This window comes from Notolepis coatsorum (assembly GCF_963971535.1).
Source record: "Notolepis coatsorum genome assembly, chromosome: 17".
Classification (NCBI taxonomy): Eukaryota; Metazoa; Chordata; class Actinopteri; order Aulopiformes; family Paralepididae; genus Notolepis; species Notolepis coatsorum.
This window is the reverse complement of record NC_140181.1, coordinates 23,162,823-23,181,139: the sequence shown is the minus strand read 5'-3', so window position 1 is coordinate 23,181,139 and position 18,317 is coordinate 23,162,823. Positions and strand designations below refer to the sequence as shown.

The following is an 18,317-nucleotide window of genomic DNA, read 5'->3' as shown; positions in this document are numbered from 1 at the left end:
GTTATGATAGAGAGAAGTCTACTTAGTGTTATGATAGAGAGAAGTGTACTTAGTGTTATGATAGAGAGAAGTCTACTTAGTGTTATGATAGAGAGAAGTGTACTTAGTGTTATGATAGAGAGAAGTCTACTTAGTGTTATGATAGAGAGAAGTCTACTTAGTGTTATGATAGAGAGAAGTCTACTTAGTGTTATGATAGAGAGAAGTCTACTTAGTGTTATGATAGAGAGAAGTCTACTTAGTGTTATGATAGAGAGAGGTCTACTTAGTGTTATGATAGAGAGAGGTCTACCTAGTGTTATGATAGAGAGAGGTGTACCTAGTGTTATGATAGAGAGAAGTCTACTTAGTGTTATAATAGAGAGAAGTCTACGTAGTGTTATGATAGAGAGAGGTCTACTTAGTGTTATGATAGAGAGAAGTCTACGTAGTGTTATGATAGAGAGAGGTCTACTTAGTGTTATGATAGAGAGAAGTCTACTTAGTGTTATAATAGAGAGAAGTCTACGTAGTGTTATGATAGAGAGAGGTCTACTTAGTGTTATGATAGAGAGAAGTCTACGTAGTGTTATGATAGAGAGAGGTCTACTTAGTGTTATGATAGAGAGAAGTCTACTTAGTGTTATGATAGAGGGAAGTGTACCTAGTGTTATGATAGAGAGAAGTCTACTTAGTGTTATGATAGAGAGAAGTCTACTTAGTGTTATGATAGAGATGTTTTCTCAGTATCATACTGTGTCTCATGATAGATCACAACATGGTAAGAACCTCTGAATTCCAGGGTTATTCCAGTCCAACCCTGAACGTCGTTATGGGAAATCACTCTATATTTAGCACTGGCATGGGTCTGTTGAAGTTGGCAATGCTGTTTGGAGGCAGTTATGGGCCACGTAATACAAGTAATTAAGGTGAGAAATATCTGGTTCCAGTTGACCATGTAAATCAGGTTCCCTAATTCACCCCTGATAACATTTTCAACAACTCTGCCCCTTTCCACACAGGCATGCATGTTTAGCCCCACAGATAATGCACACAGTGTGCATAGCCAATGACTCCAAAGCAGCCCTCCACAACTACTTCCGTTATCTGGCCCTCCACAACATTGTCTTTGGCCCTCCAAGAGGTTCCAGACAGTGACATTTTTTATTTAATTTTTTTGTATCTCTCTTTCTCCGATTTTTCTCTGTTTTCTCCCCGTCCCAATTTAGTCGTTGTGCCAATTCCCCCCCCCTCCCCTACCTGGTTGTTGTGCGCATGTTCTCCTACTGGTCGGTACAAGGGAACCCTGAAGTATCTGCACGCTTCCTCCGACACGTGCGGCGACAGCCAGTGGCTCTCTTCTCACCTGGCAGCGAGGGCTCTCATTGGTGAAGTGTAACGCGTGGGAGGTCTCACGCTGCCTTCCTCAAGTCCTGCCTCCGCTGAGCAAGCGCCCAGACCTGACCTGTAGGCGTCGCTGTCCACAACGCCAGTTTCCCACCCACGGCTTCCCTCCCCCTAACCCAGCCAAACGAGTTAGTATAGCGATCAGCCCAAGCCAAGGCAATGCTGACTCCGGGAGTCGAGACCGCAGCCTCTTGCATTGGTGACGAGCGAGCGCAATATCCGCTACGCCACCTGACCACCCTGTGAAAAGGTTTTTTAATAATAAAAAACAAGATTTGTGCCCTAATGATAAGGATAAGCGCTCAATCAAGAAACCCACTCCCATTGCCAAAAGAAAGTCTAACTAACATGCCTATAAATACTTATACTATGGGATTACACTACAACTGTATTACGTGGCACATAATGGACATGTCAACATCACAGACCCGCACCCCTTTGATGTGAGCTCCAGGTATTGACAATGCTGATGCCACATATCCTACCACATGGTCCCTAATGGCACCACAACCCACCGTGTAGAGAGATAGTCAGCGCAAGAGGGATAGAGAAGCCAGAGGATGGAGAGGTTAAAAAGAGGATGAGGAAGGTATAGAGTCAAGGAAAGGTGTCTGTCTGTCCGGACTAGAACTCTCCCCCGCCTGATCTGGCTGTGCACTCGATCCCTACTCCCCCATTTTCATGAGGGATTGATTATTACAATGAGAAAATGACATAATACCCAATACACTGTTGTTTTTTCACTAGTTTAATTTCTAAATGATTAGTCACATTCTTTGGTCCCCACCAACCATATATTCTCTATCTCTCTCTCTCTCTCTCTCTCTCTCTCCCTCTCTCCCTCCCTCCCTCCCTCCCCAGATAAACCATTTTGACGACAGCGGCGTCTTGGTGGGCGCGTGGGACGGTGACTATGAAGACGGGGTGCACCCTGGCCACTGGATCGGCACCGGGGACATCCTGCGCCAGTGGGTGGAAAGCGGCCCGGTCCGCTACGGCCAATGCTGGGTCTTTGCTGCCGTCGAGTGCACAGGTTGGTGCTGGGTGTGTAGAATATGGCTGCTGTCTGTTGAAAACCAAAAAAGGAATCGAGAAAGGTATCACAGCTAACTAGAGGTCCAGAGAAGGTCCTACTACCAAGGCAGGTGAGAACAACACTCGGACCAGGAGTGGCAGGGGTGCAGGCCTCTTATCCTGGCTCTGTGATGACGTGATGGTTCTCAGGTGTGTAGGCCGGCCCAGGCAGGCAGGCTGAGGGTGAAGCGGGAACATGGAGAGACCCATATAAGGTAGCGGGGACCTGCTGATAGACAGGTGTTGGATTCTCGTGTTATCAGCCAGTAATCACCTCGTCACCTGTGGCTCCGTGAAGTTTCTGCGCTGTGTTTATCTCTATCTCATCGTACTAGCCGATACACGATATCTTCCCCCGTTGATGCATTCGTCTCAAAAGAATTAACGACACACTGGAAACAGGATACCTTTCATTGGAACGTTATGTTTATTCCCATAAACATACTCTGTACAAGATGGAAACCGTTCTGAAAAGTCTTTGAAAAAGTCTTAATTCATTATTCTAATGATCTCTCTCTCTATCAACCCGGTGGTTGTCGCGGCCTAGTGTTATCCAAAAGCCTTCCCTGTTAGCCGAAGCTAGCTCGTGGCAACCGGAGGGTGGGGGCTACGCGTCAGCTTCCCTTCCCCCACCCTCTAGCTCCTGAGGTCTCTCTGTCTACGTGTCTACGCTTCGTTTCTTAGTCTGAGTCAAACCGAAAGAACTCCCAGCTATAAAGTTATAGTCCTTAGCAACAGCTGACAGCCCATAGCAACCGTGCAATGCATCTCCTGTCACCTAGGAGCGTCTATACTTTCCGTAGCCGCATTTCGACCTTGGTGCACAGCCCAAGTCCTTATCTGCTCTCCGCTCTGTCTGTGGCTCCCCAGTCTAACTTGAAAACACACACAAATTAAAGCTGCTGTTCCTTAATGCAGGACCTCAAGTGACCAGGGCATCATGGAAACCAGGTCGCCAAGCGGGAATCGAACCCTGGACCTTCTTGCTGTGAGGCGACAGTGTTAACCACTACACCACCGTTCCTCTATAGATCCGTCAGAGTTAGGCCTGCCGCGATAAGCAATAAATCGATTAATTGCTGCGATAATTAAAATGAATGCAATGATTTTGACGGGCGCGATTAATTGCTATTTGCGCGTTTGTTTTAATGAGGCGGAACCAGTGCCCCTTCAGTCACTGTCCGTGTTGGGAGGCGGGCCGCTGACGTTACTAGAGTACAGCACGGGAGCTCCGTGGGGCAACGCCACATAGACATTTCTCAATAGTGTTGCTCCTTTTAACCAAGTAGCATTATTTGTAGTGTAACGTTAGCTATTTTTAGACCCAAGTAGTTACTCGCTACTGCCCGGAGAAACTGGACTGCTAAATAAAGATGAAAGATAGAGCTTTGATTCTCATTCCATGCTAACAACATTAGCTAAATATCTAACAAACGAAATACAACGTATAGCATAGCTACAAGTACAACACAGAATAACGTTAATACAATTACATGCATCATTGTTTACAATGAACGGGTGGGGCTAGTCAAAGGACTGGACACGGGGACAAGTTAAACATGAATTAATTTATTATAACACTCCGGTAGTTTCGAGTCGTGCTGCAGTGCTTACGCACCACAGCTATTCTATTACTGCTTTGACGCTTCCTCCTCATCGTTGATTGCCTGTAGTAGCTGCATCTAACGTTAGTAGCTAACGTTAAAACTAACCGAAAGGTAGTTGTTCACCAACAATTTGTTTTATCATTAGCTCAAAAACAACCGGACGAGACATGTTGTCGGCTCATAGTTTCTGCTTAGGATAATAACAACAATACTTCCGGTCCGGTCGGTGGGCTTCAAAATAAAAGTCAAACACCAGAAAAGACGGAGCGGTGGGCTTCAAAATAAAAGTTTTGGGAAATAAATTTCTCAAAAAAAATTCTCTAACCGGTCGCAATAATCGCGATATTTTCGGGGGCAATTAATCGCCCAGCAAAATGTGTTATCGTGGCAGGCCTAGTCAGAGTAGATGCTGTCATCTACAGATATTTACATTATGTACACATTGAAAAACAAGTGGATCTCACACAGGGGAGAGAAAGGCCCTGGCTGTGGCTGTAACACCCAGTAGTACACATGTATATATCTTATACCCAGTTTATTCACCTTTACAGTGTATATTACTATTGCACTTTACTGTTCCATTTGCACTCTGGTTGGATGCCAACCCTGTTTTTGTTGTACTGTACTTGCGCTGTATAATGACAATACATTTTAAATGGAATCTAATGTAACATGTAAATAACAACATTCATTTTGGACCTGCATAAATTCATAAATCAATCATTTCTTTGGGGGAAAATCAATACTTTTATTCTGCACCTTTCTAAAATCTATATGGATGTATTATAAAAAAAAAAAGAAAGAAAAAAAAACATTTTATCTATAGCAACTTAAAAAGTATGTACGTATGTCAATTAATTCCGGCCAGCTGTTACCTGTCAGAACTTCCCATACTTTCCCTGTGCATCAGTTCTATCCTTAGAATAGAACCAGACCTCTTGTAGTATCTGCTCCTGTCCGACACCTCCCCTACGCCTTTGTTGTTTATCTTTCACGAGACGAGCCATCTCAAGTGTCTACTCCAATGTCCGCCGTTGGTGATGTGTGGCTTTCCCCCTTCTCTTCCCCCAGTGTCCCGGGCTCTGGGTATCCCCTGTCGCGTGGTTACTAACTTTGGATCTGCCCACGATGGCAACGCCGACCTGGTGATAGAGAACCACTACGATGAGGACGGGGAAAAACTTGACGGGGACGACTCTGTATGGTAAGTATAGAGTGCAGTGAGTTTCTTTGACCAGTGGTGCCCTGCTGTGTGTGCATGTGTGTGTGTGTCTCTCTCTCTCTCTCTCTCTCTCTCTCTCTCTCTGACCATATTCACAAGGCGGCCACTTTGCTCTTATGTCATGCTCAGGTTGGGATTCCTTTCCACCACAAGTGGAAAAGCAAAATGGCCGCCGTGTGAATATGATCAGTCACACAGTGAAAGTAATGAAAGCCTAATGGTTCGATTGACCTCATCGTTCCACATCTCTCACTCTAAATTGTTTATGGTCCTGGTTCAGGAACTTCCATGTGTGGGTGGACAGCTGGATGACTCGACCCGATCTGGGCATCATGATGTTTGATGGATGGCAAGCCAGTGACCCCACCCCCCAGGAGAGGAGCAACGGTGAACTTTTATTCTCTTTAATAAAAACAATATCTCCAGACGCATAATACAAAATAATATATTTATCATCCATCTTTAAGGAAAATATGAAAATAGCAATGTACTTGCTCAATCAGTATAGCATTGCACTAACACTGCTATGGTTAGAGGTTCCCTTCCCTGTGTTGCTCAATGGGTAGAGCTGAGCAAGGCACTAACACTGCCAGGGTTAGGGGTTCAATTCCCTGTATGGCTAAATGTGTAGTGTAAGGTACTAACACTGCCACAGTTAGGGGTTCAATTCTACAGTACCATTCCAAATGATGTATGCACTACTGCAATTTATTTTACCACAGATATTAAAGCAGTATGCATGCTCTATTGAATATGTGTCACAGTGTCAGCCCTGCACCTATACAAGCTGGATGTGTGTGCCTCATCTCTATTAGTCTCTGGTATGAGGAATGACACAGAAATAGACATATCTTATCTAACCGTGCCTGTGTCTTTGATGTGTTTGTCTGACAGGTATATACTGCTGTGGGCCTATTTCCCTGCACGCCATCAAAGAAGGAGAGATGACCAAGAAATATGACGCTCCCTTTGTTTTTGCTGAGGTGAGGTTTCACTGGAGGTAACATAACAATACAAATAATTAAAATGCTCAAATGAATAGAATAGCACAGTGTGGTCAAAGGGTGCCTTTGTCCAGAGGTGGCGCTATGCCAAGGATGTAAAAAAATAAGTTTGGGTTGTTGATGCCCTTTTATTGTTTCACATGTGAGAATCACAATAAAACAAAAACAATTATGCATGAATATTCTACAAGGTAATATTTATCTAATAGAATACAACATGAATTAAAAGGCCTACACATCACCTTTGATGGTCAATCTCACTCATATGAAAGAAATAGGCATCTTCTCATCAAGGCCTTTTTCTGAGCTCATTTACAAAAGTTAAGGCTATTAATTTAACAAAAACGCATTATGCAAACCCTGGGTTCTACCTTCCACTAAATTAACTCAAAGTTACTCATCTGAATGATATAGTATATCGTACATTATAGCATATGCTGATATAATAAGACAATTATCCAGGATTTTTTTGGATAAAGAATAAAAAATTAAAAAAACAGGCTCTGACCATTATTATATTAAGGTCCATTATGTATCTGACCATATTAGGATATGGACTTTGTTCTGCAGAACAAACTGCAAGGTGTTTGACAATCCCTGCCATGGTACTCCAACATAGCACCAGTGTACAGGCTTGTTTTAGTCTGAGGAGTGGCTGGATAAGTATATGCATCATTATAGGGTTAGTGTGAATGTGATCTTTGGACAAATGTAATAAAACATTACACATAAAACATTACAAAATTGTAATAAAACAATGTGTATTACTGTGCTTTATTATAATGAATAATGACCTGACCAATAACTAAACCTGTGCAAGTATTTGTGGTCATGGATCTATAACAAGACATTCAGAAAGCTGATGGGGGCTTTTACCAAAAAGTAAGCTACTTAATATTATTATAATATTATTATTACTTAATAATAATAAGCCGACTTCAGGAAAGCTATAACTCTGCTATAATGAAACAAGCGTGCAAGAAACTATTAATTAGAATCACAAAAGGCCATGTTTATTGTCATTCCAAACAAAACTAGGACTGAGCAATTGATATAGTAATGGAATCAGTCTTTTTCTTTATTGTGATCCACAGCTTTTTCCAAATAACACGTGAAAATCAAGTAAAAATTCTGAAAGTTCTGAAATATGTGAAATAAAACCAATTGGAAGGTGTGTGGTTTTAGTTTGATAACCACATTTCACATGACCATGCAATCCATGGCAATAAACATCAAATGGAATATTTAACATGCAGTTTTGCACACCTAAACATATATCATGCCAAATATAAAGTGCTTCTATTCAAAATTACAAAATCCAAATGCACTATATCATCAAACCGTAAACAAAGAGGCCTATTAGGATGTTAGATCCACCACCACACACATTCATGTCTGCGCTGTCCTTTCAGCACCACCACACACCTTCATGTCTGCGCTGTCCTTTCAGCACCACCACACACCTCCATGCCTGCGCTGTCCTTTCAGCACCACCACACACCTTCATGCATGCGCTGTCCTTTCAGCACCACCACACACCTCCATGTCTGTGCTGTCCTTTCAGCACCACCACACACCTTCATGCATGCGCTGTCCTTTCAGCACCACCACACACCGTCATGCCTGCGCTGTCCTTTCAGCACCACCACACACCTTCATGCATGCGCTGTCCTTTCAGCACCACCACACACCTCCATGTCTGTGCTGTCCTTTCAGCACCACCACACACCTTCATGCATGCGCTGTCCTTTCAGCACCACCACACACCGTCATGCCTGCGCTGTCCTTTCAGCACCACCACACACCTTCATGCATGCGCTGTCCTTTCAGCATCACCACACACCTTCATGCCTGCGCTGTCCTTTCAGCACCACCACACACCTTCATGTCTGCACTGTCCTTTCAGCACCACCACACACCTTCATGTCTGCGCTGTCCTTTCAGAACCACCACACACCTTCATGCATGCACTGTCCTTTCAGCACCACCACACACCTCCATGCCTGCGCTGTCCTTTCAGCACCACCACACACCTCCATGCCTGCGCTGTCCTTTCAGCACCACCACACACCTTCATGCCTGCGCTGTCCTTTCAGAACCACCACACACCTCCATGCCTGCGCTGTCCTTTCAGCACCACCACACACCTCCATGCCTGCGCTGTCCTTTCAGCACCACCACACACCTTCATGCCTGCGCTGTCCTTTCAGCACCACCACACACCTTCATGCCTGTGCTGTCCTTTCAGCACCACCACACACCTTCATGCATGCGCTGTCCTTTCAGCACCACCACACACCTTCATGTCTGCACTGTCCTTTCAGCACCACCACACACCTTCATGCATGCGCTGTCCTTTCAGCACCACCACACACCTCCACTATAGTTTTAGTACCACCACCACACACCCACTGAACTATTCTTTCTAAGTAATTATTTTTTTATAAGAGTTTTTAACGTTACGGTTGTTTAGTTTAACTTATTGGTAAGTTAAGTAAACAACTGAGAGTAGAGTAGTTTCCTCAACACTGCTGATTCCATACAGTATGTGTGAAAAGAAAATGTCAAGACAACTTCCTGCACGTTTACTGTACTTGTTGAATGAAGTATTTGTGTTTTCTGCATCAGGTCAACGCTGACGTGGTGGATTTAGTGCAATTGTCAAGCGGAGAGTTTGTCAAGTTCAGCGGGTCGACCAAGTCTGTCGGAGTGTCTATCAGCACCAAGGCTGTGGGTCACGATGAGAGACATGACATCACACACCAGTACAAATACGCTGAAGGTATAGACACACACAGTACATATACACACACACACACACACACACACACACACACAGTACATATACACACCAACACCAACAGCCTTAAGGTGGAGTCACATCTTTACAATACATATACACACCAACACCAACAGCCTTAAGGTGGAGTCACATACTTACAATACATATACACACCAACACAAATAGCCTTAAGGTGGAGTCACATACTTACAATACATATACACATCAACACAAATAGCCTTAAGGTGGAGTCACATACTTACAATACATATACACACCAACACAAATAGCCTTAAGGTGGAGTCACATACTTACAATACATATACACACCAACACAAATAGCCTTAAGGTGGAGTCACATACTTACAATACATATACACACCAACACAAATAGCCTTAAGGTGGAGTCACATACTTACAATACATATACACACCAATACCAATACTCTGAAGGTATAGACACATACAGTACATATACACACCAACACAAATACCCTGAAGGTACAGTCATTCATGGAGTTTAAAGGCATTGCACTTGACCTATGTACTGAATCATGTAATTGTTTTTAATCCATCATTGTAGTAATTGTAATTCATTGTAATTATTAACTGTTATGATATTTGTGTCCTTTGTTAACTCGTCATCACTGTAAATGAGGGAAACCTCAGTGCTTTCACAAGTATAAATAAAGGTTTGAAATGAAATGAAATGAAATGAAGGTATAGACACATACAGTACATATACACACCAATACCAATACCCTGAAGGTAGAGTTACATACATACAGTACATATTGTACACACAAATACAAATACCCTGAAGGTAGAGTTACATACATACAGTACATATTGTACACACAAATACCCTGAAGGTAGAGTTACATACAGTACATATACACACCAATACAAATACCCTGAAGGTAGAGTCAGATACAGTACATATACACACCAATACAAATACCATGAAAGTATAGTCACATACAGTACAAATACACACCAATACAAATACCCTGAAGGTACAGTACATAGACACACACACAGACACACACACACGCACGCACACACACACACACACACACACACACACACACACACACGCTATGTACAGTAGTTGTTATGACCTCAATGACCGGAAATGTCAATAACTCACTCAAGTCAGTCCATTTGATCAGTTATTCACTCACCATTCTGCCCCTAGTGGCGGCTCACACTCAATGCGCTTCATGGAAGACCAGGCAGCTTCTCATCTGTGACACTGTGTGTCCTTGTTCTCCAGGTACGAAGGAGGAGAGGCAGGTTTATGAGAAGGCCCAGCATCACAACAAGCTGCGGGAGCGTGGAGTGGAGCCTGGCCTGCAGCTCAAGGTCTGTACCGATCTTCATCTCTTACCTACACTCTCATGCTCTTTGCTTTTCTTTTAAGGACAACATTCACTCTGAAACAGAATCCAGAGATACAGTTGGTATCATTTGAAATAGGGAAATATGCATCCGTACAACTTCTTCACATTTGATGCAGATTCTAAACTCGGAAGGGGCATTTCACCTGTCCTTCTGTTGCGAGGAGGACATGTGATAATTGGACATAAAACGTTACAGCATGTCTTGTGTCTCCTGGCTGCATTCGGTCCCCCGAGGAACTCAGACCTCTAGACATCCGGCAGAGTTTCTCAGGAGGCCGTCCATTAGTGTGGGGTGACTACACAACGAATATTGAGATATATAGATGGATATTAGGGATGGGCATTTTGAGGAAGTTAGTAGCCGAGTACTCAGCCTCATCAAAAACAAGTACACTACTCAAGTATTCAAATAATAAAATGAACATTAGTCTGGATGACACAGGGCTGGAGCACAGTATGCAGCCCAGAACAGACTGATGCCTTCAACAGGAAAGGTACAGTGTAATGACAGTGATTCAATTGTAACTGCAAAATCCAGATATGGCATTTCTGAAACCTTAAAGGAACATGCCAACATTATAGACCACTGCACTTCCGCGTCACATGGAGCTTGTGAGGGAGCGCGGGGGGATACAATTAATGAATGTTGATTATAGCCTTGACGTAAGTGGTTGTAGCTACGGCTGTGGGGGCGCCGGGGACATGATCCCATAGATCAATGTCAATCTGCGCATGTGCCAGTCGACTTGGGATTGGTCTCTCGGTGTTCAGGAGGCGTATAAAAAGGTGTATTGGATCCTGTCTCCATGCAGCACCCCCACAGCCGTAGCTACAACCACTCAAGGCTCTAATCAACATTAATTCATTTGATCCCCTCTCTCCCATGAGCTCAAAATGCCGGAAGTGTTGCGGTGGTCTATAGGAAATGCACTCTGGGCAAGGCACTCTTTTTATGTTCTACAGTATGTTACCCTTGTGATCGTGACATGCTTGTGCGCATGCTGGAAGAAAATGTGATGCACAATTTTTGGGGGACCCCTTTTCTCCTACTGTACTACTCTAGCAACAATTTCATCAACTAGTGGTGAAAATACCTTTCAGGTTATTGTTAAGGTGAGAGTTAGGTTCATAAACAACCACAAATAACCATCCCTGGGGGAAATGTTGTGAAAGTAGGGGGTTGCCATCGTACTGGTACCAGCCGCTCATACTTTCATCCAGAATGTCCCTGGAGACTCCCGTTATCATATCCGTATTGGTGCGTCCCCTAGGGACCACAGTCCCCTAAGAGCAACAGTGGCTCAGGAGGGAGAGCGGTTGTCTGGTAATCTGAAGGTTAGATTCCAGCTCCTCCCTGCAGCATGTCAAAGTGTCCTTGAGCAAGACACTGAACCCCTAACTGCTCCCGATGAGCAGGTTGGCACCTTGCATGGTCACCTCCACTGTCGGTGTGTGAATGGGTGAGGGAGTGGGTGAATGGGTGAGGGAATGGGTGAATGGGTGAGGGAATGGGTGAATGGGTGAGGGAATGGGTGACATACGTTGTAAAGCTTTGGATAACTCTCTGGTGTCATCATCTCTTAACTTACATTCAAATTTAAATTTAAAGGTCAAGTTGGCTGATAGCATGATTATGGGCTTGGACTTTGAAATATCCGCGGTGCTCACCAACAACTACATGGAGTCCAAGATCTGCACCTTGATGCTCTTCGCCAGGGCTGTCAGCTACGACGGCAAGCGAGGGGATAGCTGTGGGTACGCCTCTGACACGGTGGAGGTGCCCCCTGGAGAAGGTCAGTCTGTGAAATATACTATATCCGCCATAGATCCATGCAAAGCTATGATACAGTATATATACATTATATATATATATATATATATATATATATATATACATTAGGCACATATTTGTAGTATTGGGTAGTTGTAGTTTTCATTCATTCATTCATTCACCCACAGCCGTAAAATAATGTGAATCCCTCCCCTCCTTCCCCAAGAACACCTACGGGTGGCTGCAATTAGAAACTGGCCCCGGTAAATGTCCACCCCCCCCCCCCCCCCACCCAACCCACTCCAATGTACAGTTTCTTCCCCTTCGAATGTATATATATTTTTTTATGATCTCCTTCTCGTTAACAGTACTGTATATTTGTATGTCTTGCATGTCATAAATGTCCTGATGAATTGAAAATGGGGGACCCTGATGTAAACAAGACGAAAGTCTTTTTCTGGTCTGCATCCCCTTAACAATTGTTTGTATTGAGCCGTACTGTATTGTACCCATTCTGCAATCTGTAAGTTTTCAATCAATCAATCAAACTCTCTCCGCTACAAGCTAACCTAGCTTAGCACAAAGGAATGGAAGCGGATGCAGACCACTTAAAACTCTGAGAGAGGTATTTTTGGCCAAGAGCTAGGCTAGCTGGTCCGTATCCGCTTCCATTCATTTGTGCTAAGCTAGGCTAACTTGCAGCCGGATTGAGCTGTCGAACGCACAGAGAGGAAATTGGTTTTTCCATAATGTTTGCCTGTTCCTTTAACTTGTCTCCCCCTGGGTCCTTACTATCTATATCTAGAAGGAGTGCACCCATATACATTACAGTATAACCCTAATTACTACTGAAATAGTTAGGAAGCTGGCATCCCGGGATACTCACCCCCTCAAATAAAACTACACCATCGCACTCTACCACTGAAATGCCATTAAAACAATTATCTCTAAAACATAAACCCAATATGTGTGACTTTGCAGTGAGGCACCTCCCGCTCCAAGTGAAGTACGAAAGCTATGCACCAGTGATCACCTCTGATATGCTGATCCAGCTACAGGCCTTTGCCATGGTTAAGAAGACCATGGAGTACAGCAAGGCAGAGAAGACCATTGTGCTTGAAGAGCCTGATGTAGAGATCAAGGTAGGGGTTTGTTGCAATTTAGACCAATATCAGACAATGTGACAAAATCCAATATTCTAAGCATAATATGACATATTATCTCTCCTTTTAATTTATGTTTGCACTTGTATTGTATTTAGTTAATAGTAATAGTCATAGCTAGATTATTTTAATCAGTACATTGATAATTAAACCAGTGTGACTGCAACATGCCAATAAAGTACTATTATTATTACTACTACTACTACTACTACTACTACTACTACTACTACTACTACTACTACTACTACTACTACTACTACTACTACTACTACTACCACCACCACCACCACCACTACTACCACCACTACCACCACTACTACTACTACTACTACTACTACTACTACTACCACCACCACTACTACTACTATTACTACTACTACTACTACCACCACCACTACTACTACCACCACCATAACCACTACTACCACCACCACCACCACCACTACTACTACTACTATTATTACTACCACTCACTCACTCACTCACTCACTCACTCACTCACTCACTCACTCACTCACTCACTCACTCACTCACTCACTATGGGTTAGTCACTCTGTGCTTAGTGGTGGTTCACAGGCATTGCACTTTGTGTATGCCATGTAAGTTATGCAGCATCATGATAGCAAACGCTTTCAAATGTAGACAACATTCATGGGACCATTAGGACTAGTACATGTGTGCTGTGATGTTGAAAACCTGGGCTGTCTGTGTTGATGGATTTTAAGCGTGCCTGTGGTTGTTTGTGCAGCTTGTGGGGGAGTTGACAATGGACCAGCCTGGGACAGTAGAGCTCGCCCTGGTCAACACTCTGCCAGAGCCCCTCCATGACTGCTGCTTTACGGTAGAGGGGGTGGGCCTCACACAGGACAAACCCATCATACAGAAGTAAGCAGTCTCTCATTCACCTCTCTCCATCTCAGTTTAACCCTTGTGTGGTGTTCGTCTTTTTGCTACTCACCCAATATTCGTGGGTCTGGTGGACCCACAACATTATTGGGATTTTAAAACAATAAAGCCATACCAATTCATGTAAAAAATACTTAACAGATGTTAACCGTATCTCAATTACAAGCAATCTAGACAGCATATGGTTACATTTAGCCATTTACCTCTGCTAGATCACGTGTATCAATAAAAGTGCTATTAATTTCTTTGTGATAAAATGTGACATCTGTAAAAAAAGAAAAGAAAAAAGGTCCATTATAATCAAGACATGAATGGAATAAATCCTGTTTATCGTGTAAAATATAAATTAAACAAAGTGGAGGCAGACAGTGAAGGTACACAGTTAGTGTGTGTGTGTGTGTGTGTGTGTGTGTGTGTGTGTGTGTGTGTGTGTGTGTGTGTGTGTGTGTGTGTGTGTGTGTGCGCGTGCGCGCATGCACGTGTGTGTGTGTGTGTGTGTGTGAGAAAATGTGTTATTTTATAATATAAAAGAACACATATTATGTTCTTCACCGAAAATGAGCCATGGCCAATGAGTCTCAGGTTAAAGAAAACAATTCATTGTACCATTTCTCTTTTAGTAAACATTGTAAAGGGGTCCCACAGACCACACAAGGGTTAAAGGCACTACTGGGAGGATTTGGGATTTGTCTTCTCCCACCAGTTAGCAGTGTACAGGTTCCTGCTTCATGTACTACTACTGTCTGGAATTGATTATCCATTTAATTGTCTGCAAATACTTCATAAGGAGTGCGGTCAGGTGGCGTAGCGGAGGTAGCGCTCGTCACCAACGCAGGAGACGCTGGGTTCGAGCCCAGCTCTCGGCGTTGCTACCAGCTTGGCTGGCCGTTCATACTAATACAATTGGCAGTATTAGGGGGTGGGAAAGCTGGCGGGTGGGAATCTGGCGTTGTGGACAGCGACGCCTACAGGTCAGGTCTCGGCGCTTGCTAAGCGTGGCAGGACTTGGTGGAGATAGCGTGCCCTCCCACGCGTTACACTCCACCAATGAGAGTCCTCGCTGCCAAGTGGAAAGAGCGTCACTGGCTTGACGGCGCACGTCTCGGAGGAAGCGTGCGCTCGACATCAGGACACCCTTGTACCGACTCGTAGGAGAACATGCAAACAACACCAGGTAGGGGAGGGGGGGGAATTGGCACAACGACTAAATTGGGACGGGGAGAAAATCAGAGAAAAATAGGAGAAAGAGAAGGTTAAAAATATATATAATACTTCATAAGGAGCCAACAAAGAAAAAACAGTACTGTAAAAACAAATACATACGAGAGTAATATATATATATTACTATAAAATATATAAATAAATTATTAAAATCAAAGAAAATCTTTTAATGTTATTAAGATAAGATAAGATATTCCTTTATTGATCTCCTTGGGGAAATTCAGGTGTTATAGTAGCATGGGGGAGGGGAGTTACAGTTATGGGCAGGGTAATAAAAGAAAGACATAAATATAGGCAATAAAATGTAATCTGAATATAAAAATATGAGAAGAGTAAACAGTGTAAACAAAGGCACAAGGTCTGTAATACAGACCTTGTGCCTTTGTTTACACTGTTTATTCTTCTCATATTTTTATATTCAGATTACATTTTATTGCCTATATTTATGTCTCTGTATGCCCTATCGGACGTCACAACCTAATGACCATGTTTTTATGGCCGTTATATACGTTAATGACCATGTTTTTATGGCCGTTATATACGTTAATGACCATGTGTTTCTCCTCTCCAGGGTTGGAACGGTAGAGGCCAAACAGGTGGCCAGGGCTACAGTGGAGTTCACTCCCACCATCACAGGCTCCACTGTGCTGCTGGTCAACTTTGACAGCAACAAGCTGAGCAACATCAAGGGCTTCCTCAACATTTGCATTAAGGAGTGATGTCCATTATAGGGGGGGGGGGGGGCAGGATTCCCAGACACGTCTAGCATGATGATGGTTGATCCCAGGGGAACAAGGGAAAAGGCTGCCCTACGTCTTCTTAAGGCCTAGGAGGACAAAGGAAAATATGTTGTGGCCCCCTAATTATGACCTGAGGACTGTATATAGGGATTTTTAATAGGATACCGCTTTTTGGTAGAAGTGATGAACAATAAAGGACTTTGTTAATGAAAGTGGATGCTGTTCACCTGTCAAATCATTACTTGTCTTCACTTTTCATGCAGAGAGAGAGAGAGAGAGAGAGAGAGAGAGAGAGAGAGAGAGAGAGAGAGAGAATGGCTGCTTTTTGGTAAATGGCTGCTTTTTTATATAGCGCTTTTATCAAAAGTGCTTTACAATTTGTTACTCACATTTTACCCATCCATTCACACACCGACGGCGGAGGCAACCATGCATGGTGCCAACCTGCTCATCGGGAGCAATTAGGGGTTAAGTGTCTTGCTCAAGGACACATTGACACACTGCCCGGGAGGAGCGGGAATCGAACCGGGAACCTCCGGATTGCCAGACGACTGCTCTACCTCCTGAGCCACTGTCGCCCCCGTAGAGAGAGAGAGAGAGAGTCAGACAGACAGACACAGACTCCCCCCAGATGCATATCTATAAATAAACAATTGTATTATGACCAGATGCATATCTAGTATAAATCCATCACCACAATATGAAAACAGCTAATAATTAATCATACCAAAATCAAAAAATAAATCAAAACTCCATATTCTCTCCAAACAACAATCAGAAGTATTTCCCCTATTGTCCTATCCTCCCCTGGTGTGTTTTTTTTTCTTCAAATGAATAGTGTGAAATATGATGCCCAGGTGCACCTTTTTGCCTTTTCCTCTGTTTCTTTTTCACACAGAATCACTGGGGTTCATTTGAGCTGGGGTTCCTTCATCGATGACACCTTCTGCACTTGTGACCTTTACCAAAGTGGCCACCAGGTGTCACCTGATGTCACGCTCTGCTCCTGCTCAACACTTTATTTCACACTTATTATTACCATGTCATGAAGTCAGACAATGCAGTGAAACAAACTCTATAAATTATATCATTATAATGGACCAAATACAACGAATGTCAACTGTATCGTATTTGTAGTGGCCGCTTGTCGCTCCCCAGTGAATTGACAAGCGTCCACGGTGCACCCGCTATTACTGGCTCCTACTCGGTCCCAAAGTTGTGATGTTGAATGAATTGAATGTCCAAAGTTGCCGCCGGTTCGGTTTACAGGTTTATTGTTGTCCAAAGGTGAATGGTGGTGAATGAAGGGTTAAATCAGAACAGTTGTCAAGTGCTCAGATGAAACAGTGAAACAGCAGTGAAACAGGTAGAAAATTGTATCCTAACACAGGTGCACAAAACCTGCAGTGATCACCTTGGCTAATTATAGGGCTGTAATGGGTGGTGAGCCCTCTAGTGTCCAAACATAAATAAGACAGATCATCTTTTTTTTTTTATAATTGAATTTGAGGTAACTTTTTTTTTTCTTAAATGTGGCATTTTGAAAGAAAGCCCTTCAAATGTAATTGCCTTACCTTGAGTCACATCTGCAGCCATGCTCCTGGCCCTGTGCTCCCGTGAGAGCAGTGTGGCTGCACCCTGTGTGGCTGCACCCCGTGTGGCTGCACCCTGTGTGGCTGCACCCCGTGTGGCTGCACCCTGTGTGGCTGCACCCCGTGTGGCTGCACCCTGTGTGGCTGCACCCTGTGTGGCTGCACCCTGTGTGGCTGCACCCCGTGTGGCTGCACCCCGTGTGATTGATGACCAAGCGCTGTCACGGCCAGAGAAGAATAATGTGTTACATGTGAAACTAGCCCCTTACGTGACTGCGATCTGCAAGCCAGGGGCTTTTGGTATCCGCAGTCACTCTCAGCTATGTAGCTACCAGGCTAGTTTGGGCCACCAAACGGTGCTTCTGAGCTGGGGGTAGATCAAAAATATATCAGATATGAATTTCAAAAGTACCCAGCGTACAATATGGGTTTCACACAACGAGGCG

The 18,317-nt window shown here is 43.7% G+C and overlaps 1 protein-coding gene across 1 annotated transcript in view; it reads left to right on the top strand.

Annotated features, from left to right (window-relative positions):
- The window catches only part of LOC311243975 (protein-glutamine gamma-glutamyltransferase 2-like), a gene marked incomplete at its 3' end in the record, with an annotated part of 24,516 nt that extends 6,441 nt beyond the window's left edge, over window positions 1-18,075 (top strand). The window contains exons 4-16 of the mRNA XM_084333383.1: window positions 750-760; window positions 2,248-2,419; window positions 5,139-5,271; window positions 5,570-5,676; window positions 6,184-6,272; window positions 8,922-9,075; window positions 10,352-10,440; window positions 12,088-12,271; window positions 13,231-13,391; window positions 14,161-14,297; window positions 16,111-16,254; window positions 17,178-17,233; window positions 17,906-18,075. Of these exons, the coding sequence (XP_084189509.1) occupies window positions 750-760; window positions 2,248-2,419; window positions 5,139-5,271; window positions 5,570-5,676; window positions 6,184-6,272; window positions 8,922-9,075; window positions 10,352-10,440; window positions 12,088-12,271; window positions 13,231-13,391; window positions 14,161-14,297; window positions 16,111-16,254; window positions 17,178-17,233; window positions 17,906-18,075 (1,607 nt within the window). The remainder of the gene's footprint in view (window positions 1-749; window positions 761-2,247; window positions 2,420-5,138; window positions 5,272-5,569; window positions 5,677-6,183; window positions 6,273-8,921; window positions 9,076-10,351; window positions 10,441-12,087; window positions 12,272-13,230; window positions 13,392-14,160; window positions 14,298-16,110; window positions 16,255-17,177; window positions 17,234-17,905) is intronic.
- Window positions 18,076-18,317: the final 242 nt, after the last annotated feature.